Here is a 26,333-nt window from a genome sequence, read left to right as displayed (position 1 = left end):
CAAGGCAGATCCACAAAGCAAGTTATCTCTGCTAAACAGAACTCATCAGATAATACCACCCTACACTCACTATTTATAAATTAGATGTGTTAACATCCCATGGAGGCAGGCGTGAAGCCGAGTGGCCAACACCGTCTCTTCCCCACCCCGGCTCAGAAGTAGGCTTTGGGCATTGGTTGGGGAGACTCACCAGGAAGTAAATGAACTCTCCCATCTGCTAAACCCCCACATCTCTGAGTGTCTCTCTCTTAATACAATCAAGTCCCAGCCAGAAAATCCCAAGAAAGCATGATTACCTGTGGAGTGAGATTGTGAAGAACCAGCCAGTAACTAGGACGAACTGAACCACCATCACTCCAGGTAGAGGCTGGAAGCAACCAGAAAGAAGGATCAGGAAGAACGAACAAAAAAATTAAGGCGGCCACATGTGAGAAACATTTTCACAGAGCCCACACACGTTTCTTCCCTCCTTTTATAAATCATCTTCTGGAACTTCCCTGGCGGTTCAGTGGTTAAGAATCCACGCAGGGTTTGATCCCCGGTATGGGAACTAAGACACCACATGTCCTGGGGCAACTACGCCCTTGTGCTACAACTAGAAAAAGCCCGCATGTCCAACTACTACATGAGCCCATACACCGCAAGGAAAGACCCCGAATGACGCAACTAAGACCTGATGCAGCCAAAAAAGTAAATATATATTTTTTAAAAATCTTCTCCTTTCTGCTTCACTCTGACCTTCTTTATCCTGTCACTCAACAGCCAGTTCTCTTCTCCTAGACTGTGATCCTACACACTCTTATGCCTTATTTGCAAGACAACATTTGGCTCCCAAGGTTCTCATCTTTACTCCATCAAGACCTTGGGAGTTCTCAGGTCCCTGTGCCTTTATAGGCTGACTTCAATTTTCTACTCAAGAGGTACTTTTTCCTCTACCCAACAACCATGATTTCCTCTCCTGTGAAGACGTCACGTCTTCAACTGTGTGTGAGCATAAGTCTCTTGTGTTGGAACAATGATGCTCCCTCGGGCAGCTCCTCACCGGAGGCGAGCCGTGAGTCCTGTGTCCCCCACCCCCTGACTGAGCGGGGTGCTGTGCTGCTCCAGGGAGATGATGGTTTGGGGTTGGTCAGACCGGGAGGCGGGCGGGGCAGCGCTGTAGTGTTCCTTGAGGAAATATGGTTTTTCCACATCTTGTTGGAGAGATGAGTGGGGTTGTGTCCTATGGGATCTGGGGACCATGTTGATTTGTAATCAGGAAACTTTGCTGAAAGAAGAGAAAAAGAAGGAGGAAATAAGGTTAGATACATCCGTTTTGCCAACAAACACGTGTATATTTTACATATACACACAGATAAATACAGTTTTACAGTCTAAGTAGATGTTTGAAGAATAACAAAATAACATTGTTCTCTGAGTTTATCTAACATAAATTCTCAGTGACTATTACTCTGAATTGACATATTAACACATGAACTAAAGAATTAACTCTCAGACACTTAGTCTTGTCCGACTCTTTGCGACCCCATGGATTGCTAGGCTCCTCTGTCCATGGGATTTTCCTGGCAAATATACTGGAGTGGGTTGCCATTTCCTTCCTCCTCCAGGGGCATCTTCCCAACCCAGGGATCGAACCTGGGTCTCCTGCATTGCAGGCAGACTCCTTACTGTCTGAGCCACCAGGGAAGCCCAAAGAGTTAATAAGATAACTAACTGCTACTGCTGCTAAGCCGCTTCAGTCATGTCCGACTCTTCGACCCCACAGACAGCAGCCCACCAGGCTCCCCTGTCCCTGGGATTCTCCAGGCAAGAACACTGGAGTGGGTTGCCATTTCCTTCTCCAATGCGTGAAAGTGCAAAGTGAAAGTGAAGTCGCTCAGTCGTGTCTGACTCTTCACGACTCCATGGACTGCAGCCTACCAGGCTCCTCCGCCCACGGGATTTTCCAGGCAAGAGTACTGGAGTGGGTTGCCATTGCCTTCTCCGAACTCTCTACCGCTTCTTAACTAAATACAATCTGAAAAGGAAGATAAATTCAAGGATATCACCCTTAAAGCCATTAGTCTTACAGATATCAAAGAATGTGAACCCTGGAAGAACTAAAGTATTTATCCTATAAATACTTATTGATTGGAAACTACACTAAAAATTATACTTTTCTTGATCCAGAATAGTAGACAGCAACATTCAAATGGATTTTAAAATTACAATCAACAAATATTCACTAAGCGCTTAGTTTACTTTAAGGCCCTAAATCAGTGCTATGGGTAATATAAACAGTTATTCTCAAGAACTTCAAGTTCAGATGGGAAGATGGAACAGATGAACACAGAGTTGTAACCCCAGGGAACATATCTGCTCAATACGTGGAGGAGAAAAACAATGCTGGGCTCTCAGCAAAGACTGTGCCAAGATAAGTCTTGAAGGATTGATATAAATGGATGGGCTCAGCAAAACAGGAAAATACAAACCAAGGTTCAACTTGAACTCTCTCTGGACCAAATACATTTCCCTGCAATTGTGGCCGAACAATTCCCGGGGCAGAGAGGTACAGGAGGCCATACAGGACAACCGGGGGCTGACCCAAGTTTTAGATACCATCTGTTTTGCAGCAGATTTAGTAGGTAGTATTCAAACGAGGGTCAGAACCTGGGTGACAGCACAAAGAATGGAAGAGCAGAAATGGATGTGAGAGAGAAGAAAGCACTTGGGAGGCGTTATCAGTGCCTGAATCCTGCGAGCAGGGGAGATGGGAAAGAGTAAGGAGGAGGCTAAAGGGAAGAGATGCTGCAACTAAGGGATGCACGACAGCACCACTAAGCAGTTAGAGTTTAGTTATGAAAGAAAGACAATTTGGGGGTGGGGAGGAGGTATATGTTCAGTTTTAAACAAGTCCAGGTGATGCGTGGGGTTACCTCTCAGGGGATCATCTGCTTGTAAAAAAGGGGTATGGGCAGTTACAGGAATAAGAGGTGAAAACGAATTTTTACATGTAAAGGCAGAAGTCCTAGGCCTTCAGTCCTACATTGGTACCTCTTAAAAATCGGACACAGGGGGCTTCCCTGGCAGTCCAGTGGTTAAGACACTGAGCTTTCACTTGAGGGAACTAAGATCCCTCAAGCCACATGGTACAGTCAAAAAGAAAAATGCAAAAACAAAACTATGAACTCTGGGTGAATGAGGTGTCACTGTAGGTTCATCAACTGTGACAAATGTACCACTCTGGTCGAAGTCCTATGAAAGAATGATGGAGGGTGGTGTGCAGAAACATGGAACATGGAGCTGGCTCCTTTACACACTCACTCAGACCTGCAACAAACTCTATCAGCTCTTTGAGTCTCAGTTTCTTCATCTACAAAATGGGATAATAGCAGGAACTTCCCCACAGATTTTGGTGAAGGTAAGATAAGAATTTATGCTCAAGGCTTAGCATGCTGCATGGTCTGCAGGAGCATTCGATAAATGAGGCTACTGTACTGTCGGCACGACGCAGAAGTGGAAACAAAAAGAAGGTGATCTGTAAGGTCATTAACCTGCAGTGTCTTGGTAGGTAGCTAAGAATTTGTTTTACTTGCATTTACTTGGACAAAGAGCAGAAGCCTTAATGACTTCAATGGCTTAAGGTCCAACTTTTGCAAGACCAACGCGCCAATTACTAATGACTGGTTTACGAACCTGTAAGGTGTTGTGCTAAGTAAGTGACTTCAAAGGCTTTTTTATATCCATTAAGTTTTCCATTCCCAACTGTCTTTAAAAACAAAACAAAACACACACACAAACACACACACAAGGAACTCAGCAAATGTTGTAGAATTAACCAAGGTCCTCTTTTTTCCCCCTTGGCCATCTGCCCTTAGCCTTTGTCTGTAAGTGGAAGAATTTTTAGAGAAAAGCAAGCTCTAATTGGCTGCCTTAGAAATAACAAGCTAAACTTAACTGGTTCTTCCCATGGCCCCTGATTTTCTTGGCAGACCGGTTAAAAGAAAAGCACTTGTGTCATCAGGATATAACCTCTGTCCTCACAACACCCACAGCTCCTTGCAATGATGTCACCATCTGCCTCGGTCCTAAATGGTATTTGTCTCATCCTGCCTCTGTGAGCCTGCAAGTTCCCCAGGGACGCGGCCTATATGAGAGGTGTCTCTCCATCCATGCTGACCTGTGTTGTTCAGCTGCTATAATTTATTCCTTAAGAAATAAATGCCAATTTCCTTTGTACAATGCAACCTGATAGGAAAGTGCTAGCCAGAGGGGAAGAAATGGGTCACACACCTACCTGAAGTGCTATGAACGTTGGTAAAGGAGTTGTCAGAGGCACTGTAGGGCCAGGCACCAGGTGAAGGCAGCGAGGTGTTGAGGGAAGAATTAGACCCTTTGGATGACAAATGAAGAACGAGATGAAAAAACTGCAGGTAAGTATCAGTGAAACTAGTCAAATCTTGAAGTATTTTATTTGACCTTTGATAAAAGGAAGGACAATCTAAAAAATAAGCGTGAAAAACAAAGCTACCTAGTCCTGCATTTCCTGGTGTAATTACTAGACACCAGAGAATGCAAATGAAGCCAGAGACTGCCAAACAGGAAAATATTGGGTGCTGGATAAACATGAGGGGTTTCACTTATTTACCTGTGGTGTTATCCCGCAGAAGTTGGTGGTCAGTATCTACAATGGGAGATGTGGCTGTACCCCCCAGCACACTTCCTGGGGTGACATAGGGGTCAGATTCAGGGTCAATGTTTTGGATACCTTTCCATGGCACTCCTGGTTGGAATTCTGAGACAAGGAGAACAAATATTAGATTGAGGTAGGAAATTGTTCAAAATATGGTCAAGTAATTTTTTGATACAAGAAATCAGTCTATGAAAAGTCTAAATTCTGAAGGTATTTTAGCTCAGATTTTCATCATAAAAAAAAAAGTCAGCCTGAACACATGCTTTGCCAGCAGCTCTCCTGTGCTGTCACCACATGTTCACCCACTTCCTCTCTGTGCCTGTGAACTTGATGCCAGAGACAGTGGCAGACCCTGCTCCTGCCCTTCTGGCTCCCAGGCCAACGCAGGCCCGAGGGCAGGGAGGCAGGACTGAGTAGTGTGGTGCTCAGGACAACTGGGGGGACATCAAGGTGAAAACTGGGAGAACATCTGAGCTGGAGAGGAGATACTTCTGCTTTATCTCACTGGGAAATTGGCTCAGATGCACAAAAGAAGACACAGATGATCACTGCTCCTGGAAGGACCAGGGAAAACCGACAGGAATCGTTTGGCTTATCATCAGAAGGCCTAGAATATATGTGTTCACAATTTCTTTATATCATATTTAAAGCTTTATATGATATTTTATATATCATATATACCTTTATATCATATTTAAATCATATGACAGAATTAATAAACTTTTATGTTCCAAATCATGAGGAGGAAGAATGGTGTATATATATGAATGGTATATATATATACTACATACATATATACAATGGTAGTATATATGGATAATATGCATTAATAGAGACTATATGTATTCGTAGCACAAATATACTATATAGAAAAAGGTTTAGGACACAGACTAAAACTCATTTTTATTTTTGCTTTAGTAAAAATTTTAGACTTTTCTACAATGAAAACAGATTACATGTATCAGAATATAAGAGGAAAAACAGCAAATACTCTCACTGCTCTACTAGTCTACTACACATCCCTAGAACCTGGCAATAAATACTTGGTGAATGAAAAACAAATCAATTCACTGGACATTTCAGAAGAAGCCAGGTTACAAGGCATCCTTTGCACAGATGAATGCCAAGTCCTGGCTCCAAAGTCACCTTCTTTCATCCTCAGACTGTACTCCGCTAACTTCTTTGACCCATCTGTGCCCATGCTGTATTTACCACTCAGTAACTTGTTTTGCAGGTGATCAGCATCCACCTTGTCTTCCTGACTGAACCCTACAGAGCGAAGACCACCTCCCACAACCGCATGAAAATCTGCTATTTTTCCAAAGAAAAGCAGAAAAAATTAACTAGATGAAAAAAACCAAAGTGGGTGGCAAAAGGCAATCTGTTCAGAACCTGAAATTAACGATTACAAAACAAAATGATACCCCAGAAACAAAACCACCATCTTCTGGACGGTAATACCTGGAGGCCAACTGGCATTGCTAGATTTACTTCCGATTTTATTTGTTGGTGGAGATTTGGCAGGTAACCAGCTATCACCAGCAGGACCCGTATGGCCACCCAGTGTGTCACCTGGGATGATGTCAAACTGGTTGTATGGTGACCCTCCTCGGGTCTTACCAGGGGCCACAATAGCGCCTGAGAAAAAAGAGAGGTGATGAGCTCACAGCAGAAAGGACTCCTATGAACAGAACTTGCTGAGCTTTCATTCAGAGGAACTCAGTCTCCAGGATCTGGTTCTGGAATGAGGTGTTCACACTTGAGAGGCAGTGCATAATTAGGAAGTAGGATGACCATGACAATTCATCTCACCTTTCGAGCTTCTCAGTCTGCACTTCTGCACACAGCACTGTTCTCATTTCTGAATGCCCCTTTCAGTTTAAAACTTCATGGTCTTATGAAATTAACTTGAGAAACTTCCATAAACTATGAATCATACCATCATCCCCACCATCTTTACACTAATGACTCAAGAATGAGGAATGGGAAAAACACTAAACAATCTGCGGCACATGAAAGGGTTTTTAACTACATTTCTACTGACACCAACCCACTCAAGTCCTTAAGTGACGACGAGGCCTAGCTTAGTGGGAGAAGCAGAGTAAACAGAGGGAGATTGCTGGAGAGAAAAGCATCTGCAATTGCTTTAAATTCCAGAGCAGTGAGCCGGCGTTCCTGCCGACGGTCTCTGCCAGCACAAGACCAGCCGTGAACTCTGCAGCGCTGAGCTCCTGGGCTCCACACATGAAGAACAGCAAATCCTTTGTAAAACTGCTCTCCTCAGAGCGTTTCAGGGGTTTTGTTGGTGTCCCCTCTATGCATCTTATGTGCTGGGAGGCAAGAAAAAATAATTAAAAGCTTAGCAATTCCCTTAAACTAATAATAAATGAGCTTTAAATGAAAATTGTAGCCTCTAATATTCTACTTATTTCTCGAATGAATTTTACATGCCATATTGTGTTGCCTGATGTACTCTAAGGATGCAGCTTATGAACAGATAAAATTACTTCCAGGGTAAGGTATTAAAAGGTTCAGTGGTTAAGACCCTATGCTTCCACTGCAGGGGGCATGAGTTCAATCCCTGGTTGGGGAACTGAGATCCTGAACTCTACATGGCATGGCCAAAAACAAAAAACAAAAGTCTTTTTCTGTGTTTGCTATTGATTAAAGTAATCTGCTTGGTTTGGCCTAGCACAAGTATTCTCAAAACCATCTCCATGCTCCACTAAGAACTCATCTGCTTTTCTGGAGCCACTGGTAGGAATCTGACTCAAAGGCACATTACAGTGAAGAAGCAGAAAATGAAAAACTCAGTTACCTTGGGGACTGGCTCAGGAAATAGGGAAAACGTGACCTGTAAGTTCTCAAATGGCAAGCGAGTATTTTACCTTCAAGACCACTTCTCACGTGCATTTATAATCACACACCTATCATGTCTTCAGGGACAAGGGTCCTGATGAATCGTAAGCCTAAGGAAGCAGCCAGAGGGCCCAACGCTAGAGATGCAGAGCTTGGATTATTCAGTTCAGAAACAGACTGGACATTTCAATAAACCATTCCTGGTTCTGTAATATGAAATCAAATGACGATACTTAGAGATAGCAGGCGGACAGCTCCACGGGGCCACTTCACCAGCCTCCAGAAGTGCACGTGAAAGAGCAGGTTTAGAAAGAACCCTGAAAGGCTCCAGGCTAATGGGGCTAAGGCTCCACGAAGCTGCTGCAGGAGCCACTCCGACACCTATTTACACTTGGTTCTCATGGAAACAGGCGAGTCCAAGTAAATTACTGACAAGTGAAACAAACACTGACGCAATGGCTGCAGGAAGGTCCCAAGACCTTTCATCTGTTTCACAGGGAAATGGAGATGCTCTTACAGAGAACTGAGAGAGATGAAGAGCTGACCCACTTTCATGACCAAAGCCTGCAAGACCTTCGACTGCTTTCTTGCAGACACTGTAATTCATAAAGAACAAGAAAGCTTGGTGCAAAGTCCAGACCTCATGTGCTGATCGATTAGTCATCTTCTAGAGATCAAAGAGTTGAAACAGTCAACATGATACATATTTACTGTGATCTCTCTCGCAGCTCCCAAAACAGATTCTGTTCTCTCAAGCAATTTATTAGGGTTTTACCCTAAGGGGAGCTCAAGTTCACTGCTACTGCTCTTGATCCAACCACAGGTGGGAAATTTTGATTTCCTTAAGTACAACTAGCACTTTAAGTTTCTTACAGTTTGAAATACACAAAACCCCAATCTTGCTCTCATAGGTGATCATGGCAGGGGTGGGGGTGGGGGATGGAATCAAGACTGTTTAAGAAAAAGCTGAAGGTCTGTGCTTCAGAACAAGCTTATAGGACCCTGTGTCAAGGCCTCTGAGGATCAAAAGAGCTTCAGGTCATGAGGCTCTGTGTGTCTTACCATTTTTGTGCATATTGGCTTCCTGTGTGGCTACAGAGGGCACCTCCATCATGGAGGTCCACTGTTTAAAGCGAGACTCTGTTCCAGCCTCCTTCCCACCAACCATGCCGTAGTCCATGCCGCCGGAGCTGAAGCCTGAAATGGAGAAGCACATTTTAGGTCTTTTTTTTTTTTTTTAAATCAGTTTCTAGTATCAATAACCAAGAGGTCTGAGGCAGAATCCACAAATGGCTTCATTTGTCCCTAAAAGACTAATTCACATGAAGTTTTCTTCACTCAGAAACAAGTGTTTTGATTCAAAATGTTGGTCTGGGCTCCTGCCTGCTACAAAAGGGACGACTCTGTTCAGGTATGAAAACACGTATGATGTCATCTGATGAACATCTCATGGCACATGTGCACTCACGTTATCTATTTAGCTCAGGTTTGTGTCAAACAGAATGTGGGACCAGCAGTTCTCCAGCTGAGATAGATGTCCACACTACAAACCAACACGATGCAACAGCAGCCCTCAAGTTGTGGTAAGGTCTCTATGGGAGGAAAGGCTTTGCAGAAGGACAGCTGATCTAGGGCCTAGGGCAGGAGGGTGAGTAAGTCAAGAAAACCAAGTGTGAAGCTCTAACTGGTGACAATCACAGGTGCTTAGGGAATGACGAGGAGCCCAATGTAACTCCAACGCCTGGCTGACTATGGATGCAGTGAGATGGGGAGAGATGAAGAGTCATAGCTTGTAGGGTCTCACATATGTCAGGCCGAGAAGTCTAGAACTTTTTTGCCCCCCAAAGATAGGAGATAAAATGAATTTTTAGCAAGTGAGAGACAGAACTAAGTTTATATTTTACAAAGAGAACTGACAGTCTGAGAATGGGATAGACTACAGGAGATCAATTTGAAAGTTTTTATACAATGGCGAAGACCCCAAAGCTTGAACAAGCAACTGGTGAGAGATTCAGAGTGTGCCCTCAAGTGTTAGGCTGTTAGCAAGGGCTCTAGCAGTTAAGATTTTCCCACTGCAGAGGGCTGGACAGGTTAAAGCCACACCGGAGAGGCTTGTTGATGGAGCCTCACAAGGTGCACCACTGGTTTTAGGTTAGAATGTATTAAATATTTTTTAAACTTATGCTCAAAAAAGTAAAATAAAGGACTAAAATAAACAGCTGAAACTGAGAGGGGAAGAATAATTAATCAAAAACAGAAAAGTGGGGGACTTCCCTGGTGGTCCATTGGGAACGTGGAGAACTCCATGTTCCCAATGCAGGGGGCCTAGGTTTGGTCCCCCGTCAGGGAACCAGATCCCACACACTGCAACCAAAAGATTCCATATGCTACAACTAAAACCTGGCATAGCCAAATAAATAAATAAATGCATTTTAAAAAGAAAGAAAAAGGAGAATGAGCCACAGTTAGTGTAGCAATAACAGGCAAGCACTGGCACCCAAGAAGATCAGCAGGGCTCCCACCATGCCTCAGCAGAGGTGTCCTGTGGAAGTTCCCTCTCCCTAGCGGACATGTGGCTCCAACCAGCCCAGACTCCACATGGCACCCACTTTAACTCTCGTACCGTCTGAGGCTGTCTTGTTGGAACCCTGGATAAAGCGGGCATTTTTCTCATTAGAAACTTGGAGATCTGATGCCACCCAGACATGGCAGCACCACAATTAAACAATAAGGTCTGGCAAGGGAAAAGGAATTAAAGATAAAGAAGGCAAAAAGGAGATAAAAGTACCTTGAAAGATTCAATCTACAAACCCAAAACTATGAGAGGAAAATCAATACAAGGTTTTATGTAACTCTGTGTCTCTCTTCGATGTCACATAGTGACTGGCCTCACATGAGGATGGAATGTGCTCAACAAATCTGGATGAACGGAATTCTGGGCTCTAGAGGCTATTGTAGATAGCACTCCACTCGTGACCTTTGTGTGGCTCATGAGCTATCACACCTCCAGATCCAGGAAGATACAGACTTGACCTTGCTATTTCATCAATGGACTTCCCTGGTGGCTCAGACAGTAAAGAATCCGCCTGCAATGTGGGAGACCTGGGTTCAATTTGTGGGTTGGGAAGATCCCCTGGAGGAGGGCATGGCAACCCACTCTAGTATTCTTGCCTAGAGATCCTCATGGACAGAGGAGCCTGGTGGGCTACAGTCCATGGGGTCACAAAGAGTCAGACATGACTGAGCAACTAAGCACATACTTTCTCAGTTCATCAAGTGGCCTCCATGTACCAGCTCCCCGACACAGAACTTCTAATTAAACAAGCCATTTCATTCAGTCCAATAAGTATTTATGGAGAGCCTAATTTGTGCCAGGCTCTGTGTCAGGAGCTGAGGTACAATCAGAGATAAGACATGCCCCTGGCTTTCCCAGGGCCTCATTTCACCAGGACATGCCTTTTATCTACCTCATCATTGCTACATATACAAGCCCTTGACCACCTTATCTGTCCTTGTCAGAATGACTTTTTTGGCCACACACACTAATTTGTTGCCTATTCATCACTACCACTTGGCTCAGGGCTTGGCTTAACCTCCCTGAGGAAACTCTCAAATTAACTTGTCCTTAATTTATCACTCCTATGCTCTCTTTGTCTACAGTTCTATATTTTCCACTACTTTTTTTGTTGTAGATGAAAAACAAATTCCTGGTTTCATAATCATTATAATAAGCAATAAATTATAAAAGAAATCATCCACAGTCACCTCTTTAACACAGCTGTTCTAATCCATGTCCACATGCCCATGTGTTACTGACACATCATAATCCCAGGAAGGATACGGTTATTCTTCTGCTATTTTAATAATCTCTATTATTCATATCTCTACTTTTCACTGGATATACCACACACAGAAATATTACATATTTTGATAAAGTTTAAAGATAAAAAGTAAAATTTTATTGGAAGTACACTTTCTAACAAGATGAATGACTTTGTATCTAGATTATTCAGATATTAGTGATTATGACTTGATCTAGTTCACACTATTCTATTCCTATTTTTAAAATTTTTATAGACTTTTTAAAGCACTAAGAAAGTTTACACAAATAAGTAGATGAGAAAAGTAGGAGCCTTGTAATCACATCAGTTATTTCTTTATATTACTTTTTGGATATATTTCCTTCTCCCAGCTCAATAAGATATCTAAAAATTATGTTTTAGTATTTATTACTAAAACATAATTTTTAGATAGGTCATTATCACTTGACAATTCAATTAGGTATATTTTCCATTTTGTTAAAAGCAGAAAATATTTTACAAAAAACAATCAGCTAAGGGTTAGTTAAGCAGTCATGAAAGTCATTCAACTCTTTAATTCTGAGAAAATATATCAGTAGAGGCTTTATCAAAATGTACTAAGAAAAAAACATACTATGAAATTTTTAATTATTCTTGCTAGTCTTTAGCCTACAGGTTATCTTTTTTCTTTTTTACTCTGCTATACTAGGCACTATTTATATTCATAATATATACATTCATTGTATTACATCTTTTTCAAAAAAACTTTAATCTGTATAAATGCTTTACCTATATTTTCATCAAAACCTTACAGCTATAGGTTTAGTTTATTCAAAATAGGCAGCCAAATCAGACTTGTTTTCAGTCTCAGTTTTTCAATTCCAATAAATTGATAATATGAATTAAGGAAAATTGTAATTGAAATAAACTGCAAAATGCATCGTGATTATAAGTGGTCATATCACAATTAATATAGACCTAATAAAACTAATGTATCCATTGTTTACTAAGTTATCACATGAAAATGTTAGTAAGTCAGTATGTTCTTTTTCCTTAATTTGGATAATAAAGCATAACTAAATTTTTAAGTTACTTATGAAACAGGAATATGATATTAAAAAACCATGAAATGTATCCAGTAAATGTACATATGTATAAATACTGAACTCTGATCCTTTAGTCATTAAGAATAGTTAAGTATAATAATCACAAACAATATGATTAATAAGACATCATGATAAAATTTTTCTATATAATATTCAATAAACAAGAGAAGTATACATACACTGCTAAAAATGAACAGATTTACAGCCAACACATAATTTTACTTTTTAATAGGTGGGTAGAAAATAGTAAAGATGTTATAAAGACTGTCAGTGAAATAAATACATTATGATTCTAGGTTTTTAACAACTGACTGACTGGTACATACCCCGTTCTAAAGGAAATCCACAGGTTTTACCTATTTGCCATGAAAACACCTGTTTCAAAGAGTCAGTCTCACTAACCTATACTGCTTGGGCTGATCCTAGGTGCTTTTCTTTCCAGCTAAGACAAGCCCTCAGGGTGAGCAATGAGAAGGTCTGAAAAGAACTGTGTTCCTGAAATACGTGGAAAAGCCACTTGTGGCTTCCTGATGTTCTCTTCGCTCTATACGACTGGATTCCACTTCAAGAACTACACATCCTTTGACAAAAGGGGATGAAGAGAAGCACTGCTGCCCCCACGTCACTCATGCACACTGTCTAAATTCAGAACAACTGAACACACACCAGCACATGCGGGCTCTTATGTCAGGCTTCATCCCTAAGAGGACACATGATTCGGCAGGTGAGGACTGGAAACCCAGGGATAAGGGCACCATTGATAGTCATCACGGAGGCTTCCTCTTTGTCTGGAGCTCCAGAGAACCATGCTCTGATAGGATACGGGATGGTGGAGCGGGATGGTGGAGCGTCTGACTTTCTTTTATGTCAAATGGAATTTAAAAGTCAGTTCTCATGCAAATCATTTTTAAGAAAAAGTACAGAGGCTACCCTGGTGGTCCAGGGGGTTAAGAATCCACCTTACAATGCAAGGGACACTGGTTTGATCTCTGTTCCAGGAAGATCCCACATGACACAGAGCAACTAAGCCTGTGTGCCACAACTATTGAGTCCGCTCTAGAGCCCACGAGCCACAACTACTGAAGCCCTAGAGGCCTTGCTCTGCAACGAGAAGCCACTGCAATCAGAGGCCCACACACTGCGACAGAGAGTAGCCCCCGCTCGCTGCAACTAGAGAAAGCCCACGCAGCAGCAGTGAAGACCCCCCACAGTAAAAAACAAAACAAATAAATAAATGTGCAATTTTCTTTTCTTTAAAGAAAAAGTACAGTTTGTAGAACTTAAGGATCTAGAAATTAATTCCCTTAAAACTATCCAGGATCAGGTCCTGGCCTCCCCGGTGGGCAGTGGACATCTCACCCCAGCAGGCACCTCACAGAGCACAGACAGCAAGGCCATTTGTCCAAGGTCACTTTGTCACTTGAGTGCAGCTTTCAAGTCTCCCTTAACCCTTGTTTTTGAGATGGCAGAGAACAGTAAAGTCCTTACCAAAAGAAAATCTAAATGTTGTCAATCTGAGAGGAGACCCACTGTGGTGGGTGGTACTTTTTTAACTTTTGTATTTTATTTTTAAATCACCGTTGCCTCGCTGGTTGGATTCTGCTTACAACATGTTCCCCAGTTCTGAAAGAGCTACAACTCGCCTGCCAACAAATTCCTGATGAATGTCAAAGGTATAACCTTACTTGTGCTAATTCTATTTAAATCAGATGAAAAACTAACATCAGAATTTTATTGGTTTGCCTGATAATTTTAATTCCTCATTTTTTTTCAAGGTAATTTTATCCATAGAGCTAAATGCCTCTCAACTTGTACGTAATTTGCTCGATTATAACGTCAGACTAGTGCAGCACTCACAGCAGGTACAAATGGGCTTTAAAAAGTTCCTGGTGGTAGGAGAGCTGATTGCCACTCACAAGTAATAAAAGACTTCTTTTGGACCCAGAGAAAGTGGAAGCTTGTCTCTGCTGTCTGCTAATTGTGTGATGAGCTTCAGGAAACATATCAGCAAATCAGGTATCTCACTTGCAAGAGAGGAATAAGAATATTTACTGACCCAGCATGGCTACTGTGAAAATAGTGTAATGGAGGTCTAACCCTTAGGCTGAGAGTGTGACTGGCAGATTTTTCAACAAGCAGTTTGCATACTAACAGCTTACCAGAACCATATCCAGGTATTGGCCCTTTGGTTTGAAGGTCTGGGAGCCCCACATTCAGAGCGTTGGGTACCATGTTGTCCAGATGTGGCTTGGGCCCAACGGGGTGAGATGGCGAATGCTTCATGCTGGGCTGCCTCTGCTGCTGCTGCTGCTGTTGCTGCTGCTGCTGCTGGAGGGCGCTCACCATCCGAGCCAGCTGGAGGTGAGGAGGCCCAAGGGAAAACAAACACATGATAAGCCAACATCCATTTCCGCCATCAGAGGTTAAGCAGAGACGTATTCCCACATGCAGCACTAGGGGGCCCTTCCAAGGCCACATACCTGCTGCTCCTGCTGCTGGCGAACAGCTTGAGAAAGCTTCCTCTGGTTTTGTAACAACTGCTGCTGTTGCTGCTGCTGCAGGAGAAGCTGACATGCCTACAAAATAAGGGAGAAAGAGAGGACCCAAGTTTCCTAAGGCGGATTTACTAGGAAAACTGCAAGGGTTTGTGAGCCGAATCAGTGTCCATGAGGCAAGTACCACCAAGATCCTGGCCTACCGGTCAAACTGAGTGTGCTTAAGACTTGAGCTGACGTATCAACCCTTAAACACATGAAATGAAGCAAGCAGTAGTAGTAATAATAATAAATAATAATAATAATAAAACCTTTTGGCTATAGGAGGAAAATCTGCTACTTACCAACTGAAACTGGGGAATCTGTGGAAGCTGGCTCAGCATGGCAATTTGTTGAGGAGATAACTGGGGCCCCACGTTGAAAAGACCTGGATTCAGGCCACTGTTGGGAAACTGCTTAAGCATTGAGGCAGAAACCTAGCCAAGAAAAGGAACTTTAGAATTTATCAAAATAAAAAAAGTTTGTGTGTTGTGTGAAAAGAATCTCAATAAAGCTAAAGCAAGCACTATCAACATTTTCCTTGAAAAATATTTATGAAAAACATTAAACAATTAGGAGAAATATACCAAAGCATTAACAGTGGTTATCTTTTGAGTGGTGAAGGTTATAGGAGCTTTTGCATTCTCTTTTTAGGCATTTCAACTTTTCTACAATGAAAATTATGAATTTTACAATCAGGAAAATATCTGCATGAAAAAAATGAATGACAACATAACTTTCGTCTTAGAGGTTATTATTGGAAATGTGCTATAAAAAAATCCACTGAGGAGGGAGGTGGGTTCAGGATGGGGAACACATGCACACCCATGGCTGATTCATGTGAATGTTTGGCAAAATGCACCACAATATTGTAAAGTAATTAGCCTCCAATTAAAATAAAAACAAACAAACAAACCCCCAAAACATTCACTGAACCCAATGAATCAGTGAGTGCCATGGAGAACAAACTTAGTCCCTTAATATCAATAGCATTCTGGTCAAAAATTTAGTCCTACAGGCAGACTGCATGGGCCTGCCATTTCTAAGCAGTATGACTCAGAGCAAGAGACTTATTTAACTTTTCTGAGCCTTACTTTCCTTATCTGCAAAATCTGAGTAAGAATAAAACTAACTTCAGTGGCTGTCTGAGGATTTTATGAGTTAGTTCATGTCAAATGCATAGAAATGCACTCCATACATGTTGCTATTATTCCACAGTGTGGTTCTTCAGGTGTCCACAAACAATGATTACACCTACCCCTTCATCTCATCTCCAGGCTAACTGGGGTCAGTTCTCTCACCTGTATATCGTTCAATTTCTCAACCCATTCATTTCTCATTTACAGAGAAGCCATTTTCTGAAGTTTTCTAATACTGGGTAGATCTTGCCATCACTAACTCATCTTTTAAAAGCCACGCTCTCAACAGTTCCTAAGATCTCAGCTTCTCTGATCGTATCGAATTATCTCCCAATTCACACGGTCCATTAAAATCTACAATATTAAAATATGTTTTACTCTCCCGTGTAATTTTTAAGCAGCTGGGTTTATAAACTATTATGTCTGAGCCTTAGGACCTTACATTTATCTTTATATGCCTGGAACATAGTAGATGCTTGATAAAACCTATGAGATGAATGAACCTCTCTTATATTTTAACTTATTAATGGTCACTTCATCAAGTTATTTTCTACCTGTTATTTTGCTTATTGTCAGTTTGTGTTTCCCATCTGGTCACTGATGGGAACGCTGAACAGAGCTGAAGATAATCTAGTAGCATGCTACTAAAAACGTCCTTCCAATCTGAAACTGATCAGTCCAGGAACAGTCAATCATTTCTAATCAACACATATGTTTTAGCACTTAGCCTATATTTTTTCATCTTATCTAAAACAAAGAGACAGCTTGTCAAGTGACTTGTCAAAACAGAGACACAACAACTTTATCATCCCTATAATCCAACGTTTTTTGACCAGTGAAGAAAGTGGGTTATGTTCAAACATGTTAGCAAACTATGACTCTTGATTTAGTACATGTGCTCAGAAATCACATTTTTTATCATTTTGTCTAGAATCTTGCTCAGAATCGGCACCAAGTTCATCAGTCTTTAAGCCACTTTCCTTGTTCTTTCAAAAAAAAAATTACAAAGAAATTGCTCCATTCTTCTTCCTTCCTTGCAGGGGAGGGATAGTTCTTTCCTGTTTCTGATCTGAAACTCCAAACAGAGGGGCATCCACCTTTATCACAGCACTCTGGGGCCTCTTTCCCTTACTTCTTGGTAGGAAGCCCCCAAGGAGGACTGCCCTATTTCAGTTACTAAGGGGTATGTATGGAATTCAGTATTAGGAAGCTCGTATTCTCTAATATCAGCTTTCTCGGCAGCATAGTGGACATTCAGGCCCCTGGAGGCCTTTCCCCTTTTGTCTTAAAAATTCAGAATTTGGGAGAAGGAAATGGCAACCCACTCCAGTGTTCTTGCTTGGAGAATTCCAGGGATGGGGGAGCCTGTTGGGCTGCCGTCTCTGGGGTCGCACAGAGTCGGACACAACTGAAGCGACTTAGCAGCAGCAGTGACCATATAACATCCAGCTGAAGACTAGCCAGGGGGGTACTCTTTCTGCCCCCTTCTGAGGCCTATGTCAGAAGCTTTCTCTGTCTCCATTATAGTTTAATAAAACTTTATTACACACACACACACACACACACAAAATTCAGAATTTGGGCAGAAAAGAGGGAGGTGTCATTATTTAAACCCGCCTCCTTGAAGACCCCCAGCATTCTTCAAAGATCACAGACAGGGTTTTGCAATTCTTTTCACAAATTCTTTCTCCGTTGAAGGATTTAATTCATCTTAACCCTTATTCTTAATAGAAAAGACATAAGCAGTAAAATTTTTATTCCCACTTAGTCAGCCTTATACAAAGAGTCCAAAGCAATGATTCCTTTCCCAGTCATCACATTGCACCAAACCAAGCTCTGAGACACTTTCGACCTGCCTACTTTTTTGCAAGCCTCAGCTTATTTTGTGTTTTAACCCCCCAGCGTGACACTCACACACATTCACCCCTGCTTGCACACCCTTACTTTCTGTCTTTTAAAAATGCCCCTATAAAAACGGAGTCATCAGAAGACCCATGGGGTGTTCCCATCTTATCTTTCTTTAGCATCACAGTCAGATCCAAATTCTTCTGCTTCCTAATACTTTTGAGTCACTGGTCTCTGCTACATTCTCAAGAATACCTGCGTATCTTTTCTTTGACACTTTCCAGTCTAAAAACATCCAAGTTCAAATTTTCTATACTTGGCTCACCAACTTGTTTTCCTTCCAAGATCTCAGCACTTTCACTTCAACTATCAATTCTCTCACTTTGGAAAGTTATTTTGATTTAAAGTAATGGTTCTCCCAGATGCTTCCTCTCCATTCTCTATGAGATGCTGAGTGTTACCAAAACCTTGACACTACTATATGTAAAAGAAGATAAACAACAAGGACCTACTGTATAGCAGGGGGAACTACCTTCAATACTTTGTAATAATCTATAGTAGAAAAAAAATCTGAGAACAGGACAGGTATGTAGATATAGAAAACAGAACCACTTTGCTATATTATCTGAAACTAACACAACAGTGTAAATAAACAATATTTCAATTAAAAAAAGACTGGGGAGGGGGGGGAAACTCTTTATTTGATTTTCTATTTTAACAGTTAGATCCCTGGCAGATAGGAGCTCAAAGCAAGCATACCATGACTGTGCACTCTGCCTCAGCACCAGCTTAACGGCCAACATGAGGGATCCTCCACAACTCCCCTCAAGTAATAATTCTTCTTCATCTCTCCTTTGAGTTCACCTAAATGGGCACTGCTGCTGCTGCTGCTAAGTCGCTTCAGTCGTGTCTGACTGTGCGGCCCCACAGACGGCAGCCCACCAGGCTCCCCCGTCCCTGGGATTCTCCAGGCAAGAACACTGGAGTGGGTTGCCATTTCCTTCTCCAATGCATGAAAGTGAAAAGTGAAAGTGAAGTCGCTCAGTCGTGCCCGACTCTTCTCGACCCCATGGACTGCAGCCTACCAGGCTCCTCCGTCCACGGGATTTTCCAGGCAAGAGTATTGGAGTGGGGTGCCATGGCAAATGGGCACTAGTGTGACTTAACTTACTGTCTCTGATACAGTGGCTCTAAGCTTACTGTATTAATAGGGTTTTTCCTTCTCTCAGGGGGAGGGGGAGGTCAGGGGCAGGTAAGGAGACTATGAGTGGAGATATGGCCTACACTACTATACCATATTCTAAACCAGAGTCTTAGACTACTATACCTCTGTGACTCATGAAATCGTATTTACTACCTTCAGTGTTTATCTTAAATTCATTTGGTTTAGCAAATATATTGGGCTGAATCATGTTCCCCTAAAATTCACGTGCAATTGTGATCTGAGAATGTGGCCTTATTCAGAAGTAGAATCTTTGTAGACAAAATCACGTTTCAGGTGATGACATACTGGATTGCAAGAGGCCCTAACCCAATGACTGGTGTCCTTAGAAGAAGAGGAAAAGACAGAGATGGAGAAGAGAAAGTCTAGAGACACATAGGGAAGAATGCCACATGAACGAGGCAGAGATGGGAGCAATCCATTTACAAGTCAAAAACACCAAGCCCTGCCAGCAGCCACCAGCAGCCGAGGGCATGGAATAGACTCTCCTCTGGAGCCACCAGTAGCCATCATCACCTGATGACACCCTGACTTCAGATGCCTAGCCTCCTGAACTTGGGACAGAATAAATGTGTGTTGTTTTAAGCCACCCAGGCATTTGCTGCAGCAGTTTCTAGGAAAGAAATGAATACAGTACTTCTGCTGGTAGGCCTGTGCCATTTGGTAAGTTAACCATTTGTCTTGTGTAGCTATTTGAGCACTTGAAAAACATGGCTTACCTAAGTTGAGATATGTTTTAGACTTTGTAAATTTTTTAAAAACATTTGGCTGCATAGCATGACTTGTGGGATCCTAGTTCCCTGACCAGGGATCAAACTCAGGCCCTGGCAGTGAAAGTACACAGTCCTAACCACTGGGCTGCCAGGGAATTCCCAAGATGTGTTTTAGGTATAAGATACATACCAGATTTCAAAGATGCAACTTTGAAAGTCTAAAGGCTTTAAAAAAAGAAAGTAAAAATTTTAATGTAAAGTGTTCATTACAGGTTGAAATGATAATAATTTAGATATACTGGACTAAAGAATATATATTGTTAAATTAATGTTACCAGTTTCTTCTTATGGTCCATGGAATTCTCCAGGCCAGAATACCAGAGGGGGTAGGCTTTCCCTTCTCCAGGGAATCGACCCAACCCAGGGATGGAACCCAGGTCTCCCATATTGCAGGCGGATTCTTTACCAGCTGAGCCTAAGGAAAGCCCAAGAATGCTGGAGTGGGTAGCCTCTCCCTTCTCCGGTGGATCTTCCCGACCCAGGAACTGAACGGGGGTCTCCTGCATCGCAGGTTCTTTACCAACTGAGCTAGGAGGGAAGCCCTCAGGCTAAAGAATATATATTGTTAAATTAATGTTACCAGTTTCTTATTTTTTAAATGTAGCTTTAAATTCCATTATGTGGCTCCTGTTACATTTCCACTGGATGTGCTGCTCCAGGCTGTCTGCACTGATGACCATTGTTTCTAACTTCCTTTTCAAAGCTTTCCTCTATGATTCATGGGGAAATCTCCTTTGCTTATTTTGTTTCCCAACCTACTGGCTTCCAAAATAAAGAGCCATTGTCTGAATTGTCATTTCTCCTCCCTTCTTTCAGTTTTAAAAGATCTATCGGATAAATTGGCTGGTCTCTTGATCACCATCTCTCTTCAGTCTTGAGAATAGCTGACATCCCTAACCAGGAGCCTATGATTCCCCCAGCCATCTTACCATTCCTACTACTCACAATTAGCTAAAGAAACCACCACTCAAAGTAAAACATGCCCATGACCCATAAATACCCCAGAGAAACTCATCTGAGGAGATAAACAGAGGAATACTTGCAGAAGCAATGCTCAAAATAGCAAAAATCTGGAAACCACTCGACAGGTAAATGAACGATGGTATTCATACAGTAGAATGCAATATGAACCGCAATTGCCCAAATCAAAATCTTAGAAGCAATATGAAGTTAAAAAATCAGAGGTTACATTCTGTATAAGTTTATTACATAAAGTTCAAAAAAGAGAACATGAAACAATATAAAGACAGGCACAAAAAGACTATAAAGAAAAGTAAAGAAATGCTAACGCAAAGCATTTTTATACTGTACTTTAAATGCTAGCATCTCATATGTTCTACACGTTGACAGTCATAAAGACTATCAAGGGACTTCCCCAGTGATCCAGTGGTTAGGAATCCGCCTGCCAATGTGGGGGACACAGGTTTGATCCCTGGTCCAGGAAGGCTCCATATGCTGCAGGGCAACTACTGAGCCCATGTGCCACAAGTACTGAAACCTCGCACCCTAGAGCTCGTGCTCCAGAGAGAGAGAAGCCACTGCAGTGAGAAGCCTGCTGCTCACCACAACTAGAGAGCGCCCACGCGCGACAACAAAGCAACATAATAATAAATAAGTAAAAATTATAAATAAACTTAAATTTATTAATGAATTATTTTAATAAATTAAAATAAAATTTATAAATATAAATAAAAAATAAAACAATAAATAAAAATTTAAAAAGTAAAAGATACATTGTTCATAATTTTTTCTTTTCATTTGTAATTTTTAAGAAAAGACTATCAAGGTTGCCCTTCGAGGACTTCCTGTCTAGCCTTGCTCAGCTTCTCTCTTCAGATTCACAGTACTGTCCTCCTCCAGTGAATATAAAAGGACTAGACAGATGCTTAACTGGTTCCTGGGCAAGTGGCTATTCATGCCTGGGTTGCAGAGTAATTAAAGTGCAGGTCTGCACATTTCCATAGCAGGGAATTAATTATTCTGGCTTAAAAGCCCTTCAATCTCCAGCTGGGTTGGAGAAAGTGAAGCTTGAGTTGGAGTCAATATGGCATTAAACAAAGAATTACAGGTGCAAAAAGACAGCAAGGTAAAAACCTCTAGAACAGGTTACTTTCAGAACATTTGAAAAGGGGAAAGAATAAGACAAGGGAGAAAAATCTATGGTCTGGAACACTTGTAAAAAATCTCAAAGATGAGTTTCGATGTTTGCTTCCCACATCTACAGTATTTATTGACTGTCCCTAGAAATCGGTTAGAATGGATGTGAAATTTGATAATATTCATCAATTTTAAATGTTTGTGTGCTTTGACCCAGAATTTCATTCTGGGCAACTAAATTTAAAAATAATGTGGGCAAAGATAATGTATAAGGATTTTTCCATAGCATTAACTTACAACAGTGAAAAAATTAGAAATAATTTAACACCCAATAGCGGGGAAAGGCAAACCAAAGCAAGCTTACCTGAAAGAACATTTGCCTTCTTCATTAAGAATGATCGACCCAAAGATTGTCTTAGGGATGAGAAAATATTATGACTCAATGTTAACAAAAATAACAGGCTATCGTGACCATGAATACAACTATGTGAAAAGTGCGCCTGAATATGAACAAAGTCTGATCTGGGGATTGTGTAAATATAACTCTTGTCATTGCTTCCAGTGGGGTGGGAGGGTAGTTGCGGGAAGAATTTTTTCTGCATAATCCAAACTTTCAGTGTGGTTATTATATTCTCTTTACTTGAATTTTTTTTTAAACCTACCCAACTGTTTTGTCTTTTAAAATATGTAAATGTCAGGAAAAAACCTGAAGATTCCATTGTTTAATATTTTGCCCTTCTTATGCATTAAATAAAAGCTAACCACGTTTTGCTAAATAAACACATTTCAAAAATGTAGGAGAACACAGGTACTTTTCTTTTCCAAATAGAGCAGATAACTTTGGTCATCAAGAGATTTGCAGCCCCCAAGTCTTTTGGACTAAGTTAACTGTGCTTGTCTAACAATTCCACTTTCTAGATCATTCTGAAATGCATCTTCCCGTGACTTGATATATGCTTACTGCTGCTACTGCTGCTAAGTCTCTCCAGTCGTGTCCGACTCTGTGCGACCCCATAGACGGCAGCCCAACAGGCATATGCTTACTGAACTCAAAATACACACTCTGCAGGATCTTTAGGATGCAGTAGTGAACAGAGCAGACACAGATCCTGCTACTCTGAAGCTTACTTCACTCCTGGGGTCGGGGTGGGAGGTGAGGGGTTAACAGTGGTCATGTAATGTACACAGCCTGGGATAGCCTGCCTGATAAGGTGGGGCTGAGGCAGAACTCTGAAGGAAATAGAGAAGGAGCCATGTGGCAATCTGGGAGAAGAGCATTCTAGAAGCATGTACTGCACTAGGGGCCAGTTGGCTGGAGAGGCCTGAACCAACAGGAGAGCAGGTGTGGGAGGCAGGGAGGTAACCAAGAGCCTCAAAGATCACAGTGAAGAGTTGGCTTTGTAATCTCTGAGAGAGGGAGCCAGGAGAGCAGTGACCTTAACCTTCTGTGCTAACAGAAATGTTCTACATCTGCACTGTCCGTACAGTAGTTGTTAACCTGGTGTGCCTATTTAAATTTATATCAAAACTAAAAATTCAGTTCTTCCATTCCATGAGTTGCATTTCAAGCACTCACATGGCTAATGGCTACCCTGGACAGTGCAGTTTTAGAGCATCAGTCTGAACTCTGGGTGGAAAACAGACTCGAGGCACCAAGTGGGGGATGAAGCAGGGTGGGACCAGTCAGGAGACTGTGGCCATGGGAGGGAGTGGTTGGACGCTGGATGACGTTTTGAAGGGAAGATTTGTTGCTGGACTGGTTGTGGGCTGTGAGGTCTTTGGCCAGAGCACCTGAAGATGAGAGTGCCATGTTCCTGGAAGAAGAGGATGTCTTGAGGGGAGAGTGGGATGAAGCTGAAGTTCTGTTTCAGGCATGTTCACTTCAGATGCCTATAGGCATCCTAGTGAAGATGCCAGAAGTCTGTGGAGTTGTGAAGATAGAACCAGGCTGAAGCCACAATTTTGGAACTGTCAGTATTCTAAAATCATTCCACTGGGTGAGATCACCTAGCAGTAGCTGTAGGTGGTGAGAAGAGGTTCAAATATTGAGACTGGGGTACTCTGATGTTTAAATATGGGGGAAGTGGGGAAGAACTTGTAAAGCAGACAGAGAAGAAAAGGTAGATGGAGAACTAATACAGAGGGTGTCTGAAAGCCAAATGAAGAGTCTCAAAAAGGAGGACGTGATCAACTGGGTGAAATGCTGATACATGAGTAAAAAGCCTGGGGAACAGACCACCGGAATCCACAACACAGAGATCACCGGTGACCTTCACAAGAAGGTTTGGATCCCCACAGCCACAGTCGTGCCTGGGTTCCTGTACTAGCTTCGTGACTGAGCTCCTCTGCGTTAGTGATTCTGTCCTTCACACATGTCTTCTGTACCACCGTGCTATCCTGCCTAATACTTTATCGTCTTTGGCAAGAGCAGCCGAACTCTAGAGAACAGGTAAAAATCACCTGGGGGTAATGAGGTCCCAAGACACAGTGTCTCAGTAGATGGAGGAAGACCCAGAAACTGTATTTTTAAACAGCAGCCAAGATAATGGTTACCAACCATGGTGACCAAAGGACAAAGTCCAAACTCCTTAGCAAGGCAAACAAAACTTCCAAATGTAGTCCCAAACTTTCTGACAAGCTCCTTCCTGTTCCCCTCTAGGCAGCACACCTCTGCTTACACAAGCTCAAACTAATAACCGTGCTTCCCCACACCGGCCGTGTTCTTTCAGATGTTACTATCCCTACATAGACTACTCCTGTCTCCTGGAAGGCACCTTTTCTCCAGCTGTGCCCAGGGAACTGACTCATGCTTCAACGCCACTACCAGCGTGAGGCCCCACCCAGCTCCCCGACCCTGTTAAGCATTTCCATACAACATTAGCACATCATCTGCCAACTATTCTGCCACCATCGCCACCAACTCCAGGAGGCTGCCATGGTACAGATGGCCTCTTCTTCATCTCGGCGCTGCCAACAGGCAACTGACATCGGATCACCATGGACGACTGCTGGCCTGACACCCAGGCACGCTGGCAAGTGCTCTAAGAGTCAAGATGCTGCTGCTGTAAAGTGCTGGGAAACTCAAAAACAGCTCTGTCTACCGGGGACTTGAAGGATGGATGGAACTCAGAGAGAGGGAAGGGGAAGAAGAGGGACCTAAATGGACTCCCAGACAGGAACAGGGGGCACAATCAACATTCCTTCTCTACTAAGATGGACAGAGACTCAATATTACCAGCAACATCTGAAATCTACAAATTATGGTTCCAAATAAATATTTTTAACTTCTTTCTCAAAAGATGTATCAAAAAAAAAAAAAAAAAAAAATACCCCAAACAGAACCTTATCCTTCACAATGTGTTGGCTGGATCTAGTAAGTACCTTAACCCCTTTTATACGAGGGGACAGACCCAAAGCTCTAAATCTTGATTCACATACTAAATCCTTACTCCAGCTTCTCAGCTTTTATTTTTCTCACAAAGGGTATGAGGGGCAGTATGTGGTAGACTGGCACAATTCTCTCATCTATAAACCCCCAAACAACTCAATGACCATCTCTTGCTAATGGAGGGCCCTAAAGGGTTCCCATGGTACCCAAAGGACTCTGTCCTATGCAAAGTTGCTCTGTGAATGAGTTTCTGCCACCTCACCAGTTCTAAACCCCCCAAGAGCACCCAGTTAGTATTTTAGTATGTATCTCCTCAAAAACTTTAAGAATAACCCAGAACCTGGAGCTTCCCTGAATCCTTGAGGGCAACCAAATTTTGAGTATTGAGGCATTAGAATTTATAGAGTAGTTTTAATTATATACAATTTAAAAAATCAATATAGTATTGGAAAAACATACAGGTGATCTAAAAGGCATTATAATGTTTTTCATGCAAAAACATCTACTTTGTATGCATGATAAAACGACGACAAAAAACAAGATATGCCATCCTGTTTTAAAAATCTTGATCCTTGGCATCTAGATTTTTCACTTTAGACGGGTAACTGTTATTCTTTTTATGCCACAAAACCAGTCAGCTGACAACTGGTAACCATCGGACTTTACTTCTGAATTGTGGATCCATGAAGTTACTTACCTGGGGGGAAATGAACTGGGGAGGCACTTGCGCCCGGAGATTAGGAGAAGAGTTCAGTGGCTGCACGGGGGTGTGCACGCCTCTCGATTGTGCTGTGCTATTTCCAAACAAACCATGATTGCCACCCTGTGAACAGAACAGTGACAGTGAGGCCTTTGTTAACACGAGGAAATGCATGTAAGAAACAGTTCAGGTTTCCTA

The 26,333-nt window shown here is 42.1% G+C and overlaps 1 protein-coding gene across 11 annotated transcripts in view; it reads right to left on the bottom strand.

The window, feature by feature from the left end:
- Positions 1-26,333, bottom strand: part of TNRC6B (trinucleotide repeat containing adaptor 6B) — a 252,531-nt gene that overhangs the window by 5,590 nt on the left and 220,608 nt on the right. For all 11 annotated transcript variants that reach the window (XM_010805751.3, XM_059886487.1, XM_005207402.5 and 8 more), the window contains 10 exons: positions 26,133-26,258; positions 15,277-15,408; positions 14,918-15,013; positions 14,597-14,792; positions 8,594-8,728; positions 6,134-6,310; positions 4,628-4,774; positions 4,277-4,372; positions 1,043-1,267; positions 297-367 (listed from right to left, as the gene is read on the bottom strand). In XM_010805751.3, coding sequence (XP_010804053.2) covers positions 297-367; positions 1,043-1,267; positions 4,277-4,372; positions 4,628-4,774; positions 6,134-6,310; positions 8,594-8,728; positions 14,597-14,792; positions 14,918-15,013; positions 15,277-15,408; positions 26,133-26,258 — 1,401 coding nt within the window. The remainder of the gene's footprint in view (positions 1-296; positions 368-1,042; positions 1,268-4,276; positions 4,373-4,627; positions 4,775-6,133; positions 6,311-8,593; positions 8,729-14,596; positions 14,793-14,917; positions 15,014-15,276; positions 15,409-26,132; positions 26,259-26,333) is intronic.

This window comes from Bos taurus, chromosome 5, assembly GCF_002263795.3.
Source record: "Bos taurus isolate L1 Dominette 01449 registration number 42190680 breed Hereford chromosome 5, ARS-UCD2.0, whole genome shotgun sequence".
Lineage (NCBI taxonomy): Eukaryota > Metazoa > Chordata > Mammalia > Artiodactyla > Bovidae > Bos > Bos taurus.
The sequence above is the reverse complement of the archived record's forward strand: the minus strand, read 5'-3'. Positions and strand labels throughout refer to the sequence as shown.